The sequence below is a fragment of the Orcinus orca genome, chromosome 7, assembly GCF_937001465.1.
Source record: "Orcinus orca chromosome 7, mOrcOrc1.1, whole genome shotgun sequence".
NCBI lineage: Eukaryota > Metazoa > Chordata > Mammalia > Artiodactyla > Delphinidae > Orcinus > Orcinus orca.
Window position 1 is genome coordinate 32,019,849 of NC_064565.1, and position 15,865 is coordinate 32,035,713.

General features: G+C 36.4%; 1 protein-coding gene across 1 annotated transcript in view; it reads right to left on the reverse strand.

Moving 5' to 3' along the window:
- The window catches only part of LRP1B (LDL receptor related protein 1B), a 1,810,989-nt gene that overhangs the window by 758,133 nt on the left and 1,036,991 nt on the right, over positions 1-15,865 (reverse strand). Inside the window, exon 12 of the mRNA XM_049711954.1 lies at positions 4,599-4,779. Coding sequence (XP_049567911.1) covers positions 4,599-4,779 — 181 coding nt within the window. The remainder of the gene's footprint in view (positions 1-4,598; positions 4,780-15,865) is intronic.

The following is a 15,865-nucleotide window of genomic DNA, read 5'->3' on the forward strand; positions in this document are numbered from 1 at the left end:
GCTTTGTTGATATTAATCATGCCCCCAAATTAAATTGCATAATCTGGTGGGTCAATCCCAGAAATTTTTAAATCCTTAAGATTTTCTGCCATGGAAGTGAAATAACTTTTAAAAAACTTGATTGAGTTGATGACATAATATCTAGCTGTTAACTAGAGAATGTGGTACTTTTAATTGAGAGAGGGATATAGAAAATCCTGTTTGGAGGGAAATATGCACTTAGCTTTGGACTCATCTTTTCTTGGAGATAATATTTTGAGAAATCAGAACTGGAGCTGTAGGTTTCTAAGTTATTGATGTAAATTATGAGATTTGAAATGATTGCAAAGGAGGGAGTTCATCTGTAGCTATCACCTTGAGGAATAGTCCATCATAATTGATTCCTCCTCCAGGTTTACCCCCATTTCAACATTTTTTTTTTTTTTTTTTTTTTTTTTTTGCAGTACGCGGGCCTCTCACTGTTATGGCCTCTCCCGCTCGGAGCACAGGCTCCGGACGCGCAGGCTCAGCGGCCATGGTTCACGGGCCCAGCCACTCCGCGGCATGTGGGATCTTCCCAGACCAGGGCACGAACCCGTGTCCCCTGCATCGGCAGGCGGACTCTCAACCACTGCGCCACCAGGGAAGCCCCATTTCAACAATTTTTGAGGCCTGCCAATCCTATTCTTTCCTGTCTGTTGTCTCAGTTCCCACTTTTCTGTTGCTATTACAAATGCTACAGTCTGTCTTTCATCACTTTTCAAAGAGAACTCCCAACGGACTGTCTTTCATAGAGCTATCATATGGCTTTCACTTATCTTCCTAAATCATGAATTGAAAACTGTGATTTTTATCCTCAAAACCTTCCAATTACTCTGATGTCAGCAAAATAAGTCAAAACTTTTACTTACAACATTGAAGATTTCTATATATTTTTAGTTTCACCTCCTGCTATGTTCCTTAGAATGTCCCCTGCTCTAGCCTTAATGAACTCATCCCACCTCAAAACTGCCATTAGCTTCCTCGCCTCTAACAATTACTCATACTGTCCCTTCAGAGTACAGTGACTAACCTTATGACTGCACATCCCAATAGGGTCCCCTGGGACCCTATTCATTTGGAAATCTATCCATCCTCTAAAGTTCAATTCTGAATTAAAAACCTCAGTGAATTCCCAAAGAGCATGTATTTCATTCTATTTTATTTTATAGGTAAAGTGTGTGTGTGGGGTGTGTGTGTGTGTGTGTGTGTGTGTACACCAAGCACACCAGATTATAAACTCCTTGAAGACAATCACTGTCTTACTGATTTCTATTGATCTATAGGTAGTCACTCAACAATATATTTTAATAAATAGATGAAAAATTATCCCTTTACTGATTTCTATAATTGGTTATGACGCTTTTGATAAAACCATACCTCTGAAGAGTACTTTTTGTTAATAGGCTATTATGGCAGAGAAAATCTGTGATGCTCTCCTGTGTACAGCTGCAAAAAGGTATTATGGTAGAAAAATGTAAATGAACCAGGTTTTTACAAAAATGTTTTGATTACAGTTATATTATGCTATTTTAAATGGAGTTTTCCAAACTAAACTTTCTTCTTCACTTTTCAAAAACTTATATTAGCATCAAATGATTATTTGGACAATTAAATTCACATGGTTCCATTTCTACTTCTACTGTCTTCCAATCCATTCTCTACAGAATAGTAAGATTAGTTGTTGTTGTTGTTTAATATAAATCTGACTATATCAATTCTCTATTTTACATTTACACTGAAGACACAGTACATATCTCTCATGGTAGTGGGCAAGGCCCTGCTTTCCTTTCCAATTGCATCCTCAGTCACTTTCCCATTTGCCATCTATAATCCAGCCCGTCTTCATTTCAGTTCCTCTGACAGTAAAGCTTTTGCCCAACTTAAGATTTCAGTTGTTCCATTTTCTTTATCTGAACTCTTTTCCTCACTCTCCATGGCTGGTTCCTTCTTTACAATTAAGTCTCAGCTTAAATAATGCCCCCTTAAAGAGGCCTTTCAGCAAGCCTATTTAAATAGGTTTCTGTTAGTCGCCTTCACATCAACCTGTTTGTTTGACTCCATCACTTTGGTCTCTAGAAATTACATTCGTTGTTCATTTGGTACTTATTTATTGAGGCATCTGCCCATTCCCTACTTTTCAGATGACACAAGATGCTTCATGAGGATAAAGGCTATGCCTGCTTTGTTAACCACTGTATACATAATCAGAGCTCTGGGCATTGTATATTGTTAGGGGAAAATATGTGTATATATACATATATACACATGTGTATATACGTATACCTACACACACATATCCACATATATACATACACATGAGTTTTTTTTTTTCAGGCTGGTGCATAATAGCAGTATTCTATAATATTTAAAAATCTGTCTGATGGAAGAAGTAGAAGAGTCATTCTTTGCAACATCAGAGGCAAATATAGGATTAGTTGGGAGATACGTACTATAGGGATGCACTTACTGCCTTACTGAAAAGAAAAAATGTCATATCAATCAGATTTGTCTCCAGATACTTTGAACTATGTATGGGTTTCAAATCTAAATTGGATGCCTGCCTCTTAGGGAAGTGTTGAAGTGGATTCCTGAATTTGAAGAGAGAGATGGGTCTAGTGGCCCCTAAATTTTCTTCCAAATCATCTACTTCTATGACCTGCACATTTATGTCATCTCCCCAAGCACCTCAAAGACCCTTTGACGCCATCGGAAAATATTTTCCTCTAACAGAATACTGAGAAGGAAGATGTTGCTTTAAGATATATTTGAAACATCTTGCTTCAAGGAGGTTTAGACAGCATGGAATAAATATTTTCTCTAAAAATTAAGATTGCCTTGGTTTAAAGGTCAAATAGATGACTTGGCTTAAAAGTCCAGGAATAAAATAGAAATTTAAAGAATCCACACATAAAATCACTAAAATTACTTTATAATTATGCCTTACAAAAAACATGCAATGAGTTCATCCACTGATTAGGTCAGCCTGGAAAGAAGCACCGATTGTATTTGGAGCTATTCTCAATACAAACAATTTCAGGAACTGCAATCTGGTGATCTCAGTTTATAAGGGAGTCATGTGCTTCTTATTCAATTAAGTTTTTTTTTTTTTTGCGGTACGCGGGCCTCTCACTGCCGTGGCCTCTCCCGTTGCGGAGCGCAGGCTCCGGACGCGCAGGCTCAGCGGCCATGGCTCACGGGCCCAGCCGCTCCGCGGCATGTGGGATCCTCCCGGACCGGGGCACGAACCTGCGTCCCCTGCATCGGCAAGCGGACTCTCAACCACTGCGCCACCAAGGAAGCCCAAAGTATTTTTTTTTTTTTGTATGCAATAGTAAGGTATAAAAATATTAATTTTGTGGTGCCATTTTGAAATATAAGCCACGGAGGGGATAAAAACCACATACAACAACTGTACATGTAGAAAATGCAATCCACTCATTTAATTCTGAGATTCTATTAGGAATTTTCACATTTCTTTAATATTTCTATATGCACATTGTTGCTCGTGTTCAGGTAATAGCTATGAATAAAAATCAAAGGAAAACATATTCTCAAAAATTGCACAAAATAATCCATCCTGAAACAAGTAACACATACTATAAAATGATGTCACTATATGGAAACTATGGTTATGTCCAAAACTACAGAGTTACCAACCTAGACTAATAAAAAGTAGTGGAGAGTGGCATGGACATATATACACTACCAAACATAAAATAGATAGCTAGTGGTGAGCAGCCACATAGCACAGGGAGATCAGCTCGGTGCTTTGTGACCACCTAGAGGGGTGGGATAGGGAGTGTGGGAGGGAGGGAGACGCAAGAGGGAGAGATATGGGGACATATGTATATGTATAACTGATTCACTTTGTTATAAAGCAGAAACTGACACACCCCTTGTAAAGCAATTATACTCCAATAAAGATGTTAAAAAAAAAAAAAAAAGTAGTGGAGTATAGTGGCTCTGAGTAAAGTCTTGGAGACAAGTTGCTTGGATTTAAATATGTATCCAGGCTCTTAATAATCAAATGGTCTTTTGCAGGTCCATTACAAATTTCTTCTTTGTAAAACAAGAATGAGAACAGCAACTAATTCAAAGTATTATTGTGCAGAATCACAACATAGATCATGGTAATCTATTTAACAAAATGCCTGGCCCACAGTAAATGTACAAAAAATGGAAACTTGCTATTTTTTGAATACTTTAAACTTCAGTAGCCTTTAATTTAAAAAATTAAATTAAAAGAAAATTAAATTGATTGATTTGCTGGTTGAATTGATTATTTATCTTGGTGTCAGGCTGTCTAAAATGGAGAATTATGGTGCTTGTCTGAATAAACCAAGTAAATATATTCTCTATACAAATAATCTGTTTATTTCAGTTCAATATATCTTGACATGTTTTTTTAGCACATTCTCTAGGAGAGATAATCATTAAATGAGCAACTTTTCCCAGTGAGGCCATTCATGTGTGAATGCCCATGTGGATTTAAATAAAACTTACTAATAGTAAATATGTAAAAACCAAATTTATCTAATATAATTTTCCTTATATAATGCTGATCAAATATTGCATACCCATTAACAGGATCCACCACAATCCCTCTGGGATGGGACATTTCTCCCTCTAAGAGAGTCTTCCGACTCTGAGAAGCCTTTTCCAGCCTAGCCACGTTAATGGTCTTCCTATGGCCATCATTTGTCCAGTAAAGGTTATTTCCAATCCAGTCCACAGCAATGCCCTCCACATTATCCAGATCTGCAAAAAGCAAAAACAAGAAAGAAAGAAATTTTTCATTAGTGTCCACTACTTACCTTCTACTTGATAAAGAGTATAATTTTAAAAGGAATGCATTCTGATCTATAAATTATTTATAGTGTGATTCTTGCAAATATGATTCCATAGAATATTTTTCAATTTTGTTTTGAATGCCAGGCCCTCTCTTGAGATATTTTATTTGAAACAGTGATCTGCAGAAAAACAGGAAAATATAAGTGATGAGAAAACGAAAGGGTAAAAGATAAGTTCTCAGAGTAAAAGTAGTCTCATGGATTGTTCAAAAGAAAAATCAAATAACATGATCTAGTAATACGTTCAGAAAGTAAGCATGTTCAAACATGTAATAGGTAATCTGAATAACCAAAATAATATGAAGGCCCTTTTGCCAAGAGTTGAACAGGTCCAGCAGAAGCACACCTTTGAAAGCCCAGGCTAGGCTTTTATCATGGAACTGCATGAACAGTGAATCTCAAAGAAACACTAAAATATTTCTGTATATTCTAGACTTACTTTACAAAGGATGCTATTACAGGCTCCTCTAAGATACAGGCAGTTATAATTCAAATATATAATCATATGAGCTCCCCTAATTCAACTCTTTACAGAAAGGGAAACTCTAACACTTAAGAATGAAGGCTTATAGTTTATTACCACATAAGCAGTGGTAGAATAGGGATAAAATCCAAGTCAGAGGATCCCCAATGTAGAGATCTTTATAACTGCGCTGTTCCTATGGTGAGTCGTTTCCTCACTTTTTGCCATCCGGTAAACCATCCTCCAAACTGTACACAACATCCTAAGTATAATTCTACCCCTCTATTGCACGAGAAATTACTGTGAACTTCTCTTCTTTCAAAACCAGGATAGCCTTTGTCTCTTTTCCTCCTGGGTGTGAGGGAGAGAACTGGCACTTACTGGACACAACAACAGAGACAGAGATGAGCATTCACACACTACTGGGAAATCTACATGACATCTTCCCTCATACGCAGATGTCATAAACACTGACTATTATCATTTTCTTTAATCATGGCCCTCTGGCCTTGGAAAAAATAAAATTTTCTTTTGTGACCCTTTCTGTTAATCAGCATGTGCCCTAACTCAGGATGACTAATATAGTGTGTGATTTGATCTAACTGAAAATCTGATTATAGTGAATCAGATATGTTCTCAATTTCACTAAGCTATCTGCTTCATTACCAACCAGTATGAGTAATTTTCACAGGTTAATTGTGCCTATGCTTAGAAAAAAGTTTCATTTTTGTCTTTGCTTTATTGACACTTAATTTTACTGAGCACTTTCCTGCCCTGGCATAATGGAAAAAGAGTAGCTATTTACTCTTTTCTATTTATCATAGTCTGTGGCTGGTTTTTGTCTTGTTGTTGGTTTTCAAAAGTTGTATTACATCTGAAATCTAACCCAGCATGGAAACTTTCTTCCTCAATAACCTTCTCATTTCTAAAACATTCCCTTTTCACATCTGACTTAATACTTTTTTCTTTTTCATATGAAGCAGTTGTAGTATTATTTGATTGAAATTTTTTTTCTGACACTTGGGTAAGTAACTCAGTCACTCTGATCCTTAATTTCTCCATTTAAAAAGTGATGAAAGGGGCTTCCCTGGTGGCACAGTGGTTGAGAGTCCACCTGCTGATGCAGGGGACACGGGTTCGTGCCCCGGTCCGGGAAGATCCCACATGCCGCGGAGCGGCTGGGCCCGTGAGCCATGGCCGCTGAGCCTGCGCGTCCGGAGCCTGTGCTCCGCGACGGGAGAGGCCACAACAGTGAGAGGCCCGCGTACCGCCAAAAAAAAAAAAAAAGATGACAATAATAGCAGCAATAATACACTGTATTATATAATAATAATACACTGACAATAATACACTGTAGGATAAGTAAACAAGAGGTAAATTAGCTACTGCATGTAAAATACTTAGCATACTGCCTGTAATATTGTAAATTCTCAACATGTTAGTTTTTATAAATTCATCAGGATTAAAAATAATATATATACATACATACATATATAAATCCTGGCTCTTTTGATAGGAATAGACCTTACATTTTTCTCTTTTAAAGGAATTTTTCATTAATATTTCCTTACATTTTAACTGGTGGCCAAAGTTAATTAGAAATACGATATGCAGAGTCAGTTGTGAATAAATAGAGTGGGATGGAATGGAATTCTAAAAAGCAGAACTTGGGAGGATCCTGTCTCTAATTGGTTCATTTGTTTTGTCTTTGAAAAATGAAATGTTTGAATAGCATGAAGTAGTGATTAGGATCACAAGTTCTAGAACCACACTTCCTAGGCTCTGTAACCCTGAGCGAGTTACACCTGATCTTTAAGATTGATGTAATGATGCTGTTTAACTCATAGGATTGTTCTGAGGATTAAATGAATATATAACACTCTTAAAAATAATGTTTGGCACATAATAAATACTACATAAATGTTGCTATGAATATTATTACTAATAGTATCATTATTATTATAATCTTCTCTTTAGCTACCTATCTATTGAGACAGCAATGAATCAATGAGCCTAGAATGTTTTTTAATATTATTTGTGTGTGTGTGTGTGTGCGCGCGTGCACTTTGTTTTGTTTTTCTGTTCTGGAAAGGATGTGGATGAATGAAAATTAAAAAGAAAACAAAAACAAAAACTCAAAAATGAGTCTTATGTGCAACTTGGAAATTTTTTTAGGCTATCTTTAACCAGACATGGAGAAACTTCCTCTTTTATACTTGTAGGATAAAGCCTGAAGAATCAATGAATCCCTTTCGCAACAAATATACACTGGTAAGGAAAATACTCTGGCTCTATATCATTTGACATCTTCCTTTAACTTATGACTTAGATGAAACACTAAGACATATAGAGCATTGGTTTACGTACACGTAATTTTTCACTCAACAGGGTTTGGATGGGGCCTCCCTGAGATTGACTATTAGGATCTCTATGACCAAAACCCTTCAACTAGGTGATCAATAACATATGAAGGTTTATGGCACTGAACTTCCAAACAAACATAGGTAACTACAGAGATACTAATCACTAGCTCAAGGAAACACATGACTGATCAAATGCAAGAAAGTTGTTTGTTAAAGTAGATTGCTTTGATACCTTTGGGTAGAGCTGAAGTATTCTACATTCTAAAATCAATATTCATTACATCATCATCATTATTTTTACATAACGAAAGCAAAGAGTATGATTTTTTTTTTTATCTGGTAAAAATCTCCCTTACGTTTCACTAAATACCCATTTTCATTAATCGAGAGGCAAGAACTCAACATGCTTGTACTTTTCAAAAAAAAAAGGAGAAAAATTCCAGTAAATAATGGTTTCCTATAATCTTTTTAGATTATGTCTATATGTTCCTTTTTAAGTGAAAAATGAAACATTTATCCATATAATTCAGATTAAAACAGACTTTTTCATTTATTCTGTGAATACTTAAGGTTAACATATTATTTTGACTCAATTAAAATTTCCATTACTTTTTCTTTGTAAACATTGTTCTAGTACATCAAGAATAACTTTTATAAATGGACAGAATATATAAATAGTGCTCTAGAAAAACATCTCATCAAAGCTAGAGTTTTTAACTGAAGTGAAAAATTCTTGATGGTAGCATTGTTATTTCCTACAAGTGATACCTACCATTAATGAAATGTGGATGAATAAGAGATAATAAAATTTATGTAAATTAAAAAGAATAATTATGTGGATTTAAAATAAATAAAACAGAAAGCTATTTAAAGTAATTTAATATCTAGGATTAGATAAAACAAGCATTTGAAACAGGTTGGAAAACATATTTCTAAAATGAAAACATCATTACAGATCTGATTTTTAGATATTATACATTTGTGAAACAGAAGAGGATTAAAGTTTTTATATTTAAAATAAGACCTTCAACTTTTAAAAATGGGTCCAAGATTAAAAAAAAAAAAAAGTTAAATGGCCAAGGATGTGAGCAGTGGCCTTAGTTTCCTTAAGGTGCATAAACCAGATCTCCAGATTAATGCATGTCTTGATGCTTTACAACAGAATTTGATTAACATCATAAGGAGTTAACTGGAAATTACACCCCATAATTGCCATTATAAAAACACAGTGCCTCTATTTTTCCAATGTATCCAAGTACTTCTATCCAATTTCTTCTATCCTTAGCACGAACATTATTTTTCTGAGTCGGAATGAAGTATTCCAAAAGTGTTTGCATGAGTTCAGAGTATGACCACATGCCTTAAATAACTGGGAGTGCCCTATGCATGTAGATATGTTCAGGGCCAGGGACGCCTTACCTTGCCTCAGAGTCAGTGCTTGGACAACTCTCCTGCCTCATACTCCTACAGTTCAAGTAATTCAAATTCTCTTTGTGCATTTCAATAAGGCCTGAGGCGATGTATCTGACATGTGTGATTGAAGTTCTTTTAATTAACAGTGTGGCAGTAAAGTTGCCTGCTGAATTTTCTATCTCATAAGGTTACAGGAGTACTTGGCCAGACTAAGGTTTTCTACATCATCTGTCCCCCAATGGCTAGCTGAGGCTGATGGTCATCCTCATTTTCATTCCAAGTCCTTCCTCAGTTCATTTATTAGGTCGGAGAGGGTGAATACACAAGTTACTCTCAATGAGAACAAAATACTTTGCTGTTTTCGTCAAAGAGATATGTAAAGTGCATATAAGGGTCTTGTTTTTCAGATGAACAGAATATATTAAAATATAGTGGTTTCCTTCTATTATCAAAAGCGTGTTTTCTGTTTCACTTTGGGGAGAGGGTGCTACTGGTGGTCTCTCTAGGACATTCGGATATGTCATCTTTGATGCACTGATGAACATATGTAAGAAAAAAGAGAGTGCCACAGTATGCGTCATAGTTACCAATACAGTAATCTAAAGTGATGAGTAAAATGAAACACTTCAAGAACTGTTAAGAACTGAGATTTTACCCTACTTTCAAGCTAAGAAGTTAGCCTGGTACTGCTTCATGGATGATGGCGGATGACACAAAACTTGTAGGACAGATAGAGAAGTCTTTATTACTTATGGCACAGCAAGCAGCATGGCCATCAGCAGATTGGTATCCCTTTAGTCCAAAGTCCCCTGGGGACAGCTGGGATGGGCCCATGTGGATGCCTTCGCACACAGTTGACTGCATTGCAGGAAAAGAATTCCAAATTTAGAAAACCCAAATATTTTCTAATGGGCAATAAGCAGGCCTGCTTATCTGCACCTGATGATACTCCACCTCTTCTTCCAAGTCTCTTTTCTATGCAAGCATCCTTGTTAGGATACCTCAGAACAAAAGGCAAATAATGCCTCACTCTAAGACATGCAGAAATGTGAGGGATCCATGGAGAAAAAAAATCCTAAAAAGTCATAATTCATGTCTTTAATAATACAGATAGAGTAAGAAGTATATGAATATGACCATAAATAAAAATCATTGCTGGGTTCCAGGCTATTGCCCTTATGGGAATTCTCTGTTTACACTATCACATCTTAAAGCATATTGTTCAGCTAGCCATGTGTGATGAACTAATTTTATGAGTCAATTTGGCTAGGCTGTGGTACACAGACATTCAGTTAAACATCAGTTCAGATATTGCTGTGAAGGTATTATTAGCTGATATTAACATTTAAATCAGTACAATTGGAGTAGAGCAGATTACTCTCCATAATGTGGGTTGATCTCATCCAATGAGTCGAAAGCTTTAAGAGAAAGTAGACAGAGATCCCCTAAGGAAGAGGGAATTTGGCTTCTACACTGTCTTTGGATTCGAGCTGCAATATCATCAACTTTTCCTTGGGTCTACAGCCTGTCACTCTACCCCATAGATTTTGGACTTGCTATTCTCCACAATCATGTGAGGTAATTATTTAAATATATAGCTCTGTTTCTCTTTCTTTATGTACACATCCTATTGGTTCTGCTTCTCCAGAGAACCCTGACTAATACACCACTGCCATGCTTGCAGTCCAGAAATGATTCTGCTGAATGCTCTGGGCAGAAGGGCGCTCTTCACATTCATTGTTTCCAGATGAAACATTGCAATGTATATACTATGCAAGCCAGAGTAGCTTCCAATTTATGAAAGCCCCCACAGTTATGGAATGAGTATATAGCTCATTTTACAACATTACACAACAAATTTCTAGATAATATCCCAGTTGTATTGTAAATATTTTTAATGTTTTTATTTTCTGCATATTATGATGTTTTGACATCTTTAAAAAGGCTTTCTAGCTGGGGGGAGACTACCTCTCCTGGAGACAGCCAATTACTAAAGACAGCAAAGGGCACAGCCAAGAACTTGCCTTTGAGGTGCAACCTAACCACTCCAGAGCCATACCTCCTCTACCTGGTCTCTGCAGGAGGCAATATTCTTCTGCCTAATCATCCCAGGGCCAGGTACCATGCCAACAGCGACCAGATTTATTGTTTAAAGCCCAATGGAATTATTCAAACTAGACAATCCTAAACTGCTTATCTTTCCCTGCCTTGCCTTTCCCACAGAAACTCCAGTAAAGCCTGTGGCCTACTGGTTTCCCTTCCTTTCTGTCTTTTGCCCTGTGACCACCCTGGTGTGTCTCCTATGTGGTCCTCTGTGGTGTGCTGTGCCTTCTGTTTCTGGGACCTGTAAATATAACAAACTTTGTTCTTCTGAACCCTCTCCACTGTCTCATGTTGTGGCCATACCTGACTAACCATCTCATAAAGAATGCAAAATATGAGTCTTCATTGTGAACAGGGAGAGAGAAAGGAATTTCCGTTCATGCCCTTTTACTACCCAATTCGGCCTACTTAACGAGAGAACAGAGCAAAAATCACTTCAGCTTCTGAACGCAAAGTATCACAGATATTCTTGAATATTCCTTTCAGTCCTATGAAGTAGGTTATAATTTATAAAAATAAAATACTTTGAAACTGGACTTCCCTGGTGGCACAGTGGTTAAGAATCCACCTGCCAATGCAGGGGACACGGGTTTGAGCCCTGGTCCGGGAAGATCCCACATGCCGCGGAGCAACTAAGCCGGTGCGCCACAACTACTGAGCCTGCGCTCTAGAGCCCGTGAGCCACAACTACCGAGCCCGCGAGCCACAACTACTGAAGCCCACGTGCCTAGAGCCCGTGTTCTGCAACAAGAGAAGCCATCACAATGAGAAGCCCGCTCACCGCAACGAAGAGTAGCCCCCGCTTGCTGCGACTAGAGAAAGCCCGCACACAGCAACAAAGACCCAACGCAGCCAAAAATAAATAAATTTATAACAAAAAAAGAATACTTTGAAACTTATTGCACTAATACTAAATTACTCCATCTCTTTCACATTAGATGAAAAGGCAACTCTATTAGAAGTCACTTGAACAATTTAATTTCATAAAAATGACTTTTGTTAGCTATATTTTCTAATATGTTCCATATTTTTGCACTTGTCATTTAAACATTCAAAGTATCACTTCAATTGATAATTTTTACTGAACTTTGAAAAGAAAACAAGGTAGCACATGCTTTGCTTAGGCATCATGTTTAGTGAAAGATAGTGATAATTAAATTTCAAGTTGAGTTTAAAAGTCAGAGGCTATACATCTTCATTACATTTATAATTACCATGACAAAGAACAAATGTGTCAACTCATCTGACCATCCTCCTGGAGCTTAGCTTAACATACTAAATTATCAAAAGTATACTTGTTTCAGACCCTCATTAGTACCCAGGGGGAAAATGATAGGCAAAATTCATGTGTGGATAATAGGTAAATGTGATAAAGGAAGTCAAGTCCTTAATAGTAATTTATCTTACAAAAACTTCATATAAGTATCTAAGAAAATGCGTACAGTCACACCCTTCTTTGGTCCACAGGTAGTTTTGCAAAACTGAAGCAGAGAATCAGGGGAAAATGTGATAATGAAACTAAGCAGGGATCCAGTTCTAAAGTCAGTATTTTAGAGGTAAAAGGAAGCTAAAGGATCATAAATTCCGTCTAGATTCTACAAATCATGAAAAAAGCCCTGGAAAGTAAAGTGATTCACAAGGACCCATTTTTAGTGAGTAGTCAATACACTAAGTCTGGAAATATGACTCATGTTCCAGTGTGCCTATCTACTTTAAAGTTGGATCTCTAGCATTGTACAAAGAAAAATTATAAACAGAAGCAAAAGTCAAAGAAAGTTAACATAAGCGATGATTTATTAGAAGGAAAAAGTAGGATGTAAAAGAGGGGGAGTGGAGATGAACAAGATTACTGAAGTGAAGGATGCTTTAACAACCTTCCAATCAAAATTATTATTCTCAATAAACTGTAGCTTTAATTTCTTACCAAAATATATTAGATGGCTGACAATGTAGAGATTCAACAAACGTGTATATGAGGGAAGTTAAATATTAAAATAAAATATAAGGAAAAACTGAGATGCTGTTACAGAATACATGAGACTGAGAAAATATAACTACTAAATTCATGATGGAAAAACCGGTGAAATTTGATTAAGGTCTTTAGTGGTAACTGTATCAACATTAATTTTCTGGTTTTGATAATTGTGGTATTGTTCTGTAAGATGTTACTATTAGGAAAAACTGTGGGATATATTTGAGGGATATCAAAACCTCTCTGTACTATTTTGCAATTTTTCCACGAAACTAAATAAAAGTAGTTCAAAATTAAATTTAAAAAATATAATCAAATAAATGATGACTGGTTTTAGAAATGCATTGTTTGCAATATAAAGAAGATGTCAAAGGTTAACTGTAGCATAATCTGTAGGAAAAAGGGAGATAGTTAAAATAGTGATATAAATACTATATTTTCTAACAATTTTGGGGGAGTATGCTAAATGAATCCTTGCAATTCCACAGCAAATTCATAAAGAAAATTAGTGCAGAATAATTTAAATAAGTATATAGTATAAAATCATTCAAGGTAGGTATGCAACTGTGCAAGAAAAACATGGTATGAAGCTGTGCACGAAAATGAGATGTTAATTCAGAAAGCCTGGCAAAGTTTAAGACATGGATATTTTGCATGTATTAACTAAAAATCACATTTTTTAAATTAAAAATGTTACATAAGTTCAAATGAATTATGGGAATATGTAAAATTTTTTAAGATTCCTGAAAAGTCATCAGGGCAGCTCATTATCAGAACAATTTCAATAAATACTTAAGATAATCAAAAAATAATAATAATGATTGAACTTACTGCTCCTTATTTTAGAATAAAAAAGAATCAACCTTCATCATTTTTGGGTTTGTTTAATCAGTTTAATTACTATTTTTAAAGTAATGACAGCCAAATTAAAGGCCCCATTCATCCATTCAATGAATATTCATTGCATAGCTACAATATGCCAGGCACTGTTCTAATAAGGCTCTATCAATGAACAAACAAACAAAAACCTCTGACACCTTGAAGCTTACATTCTTGTAGCAAGACAATAAACAAACAAAATATACCTAGGATACGTACAAAGGAGAAAAAGTAACCAGCTAACGGCAGTAAGGATTTGGGTGGGAAATTTGCATAGATGCACAATTTTAGATGAGGTGACCAGCAAGGTCTAAGGAGGTGGCCTGTAAGCAAAGTCCTCTAAGAGGTAAAGGAGAGAGGCAAGGGGACAGCTGATGGAAGAGTGTTCCAGACACAAGGAGCATCACATGCAAATGCCTGGAGGTGGAGCCACACCCAGAGCGTTCATGGGATGACAAATATCAGAAAAGGAATAACAAGGATATTATGGGTTATATAGAAGAAAAACAACTTAAAAGAATCATATTTTCCCCTGTGAATTTAAAATACTTATATGGAACATTTTTGAGGTGATTATACATAAAATCTTCATGTACAATAGAGATAAGTGAGCCTTTATTATGATGACGTGTGCTTATTTGCAGGGTCTAATTTATGGGTATTGGGAGAGGCAGTCCCCAGTGGACCTGAAGTCTCCCTGAACTTCACTGATGAGGGTACCGAACTGTAAGGCTTGTCTGTCTTCTGGTACTGAATAATTTCTATAGCTGGTCTCACAGGCAACTAAATCAAGGTGACCACAGGGCGACTACTGCGTAACTGTTCACTCTACAAGATAGGGGGACTTGAAAACTTTCTATTTGTGATACTGTTGGCTGTTTGCTCAAAAGGTGCTGATGCCCACGCCGTGGGTTCCTCATCTGTGGCACAACTCACTCCGTGCTTAGCATTTATACGGACCCATGACATCGCCCTGTGAGACTTGGGGGCAGGGAACCAGAGCAACTATGCTGATGCTAATGCTGTTTGCTGTGCTGTGAGTAATAAACAATCTTAAGTCTCATTTTCTACTTTCGGCGCCTATGCAGTGGTGGCAGGCTTCCTCCCTGCCATCCTCGATAACAAGGTTGCTCAACACTGGCACTACTGACATTTGGGACTTGATAATTCTTTGTTGTGGGAAACTGTCCTGCACATGGCACTGTTTAGCAGCACCAGTCTCTATAGTAAATGCCAGGACCACCTCCTTCCCCAGTTGTGACAATCAAAAATGATTCCAGATGTTACCAAATACCCTATGGAAAACAAAATTACCCCTGCTCTATGAAGTTGGAGTTTTACCTTGTAAGTGAACGAAGTGATATTTCTCAAACGTTTTTTAGTCCATTTTGATTTCTCTAAATATGAATTTTCTTGCCATCAAATGAAAAGTTCTTTGCAACATTATTTTCTGGCAAAATTACCAAAGAATATTAAATTAGGTATCTGTAGCTAGTAGAGCAGCAATACAAACTACTCTTAAAAAATATGCAGTCTCAGAGTGGACCAAATTTCATTGTAATTCCATATACAAAAAATACTTTAAAAGGAGAAATGGTGAACATTTCATGGTTAAACATTGTGACAAATGTCTTAGAAATATTTGTCTCAGAATGATATGTTTCTTGTATATCCCTAGATATATTTTTTTAACATCAAAAAAGGATACTTTTTGATTTTTACCTGAAATGATAGTGAGCTAAATTTTACTATTTGAAATTTCTCTGTTTGAGACAAGTTACAAATACCCTAACAGCTAAAA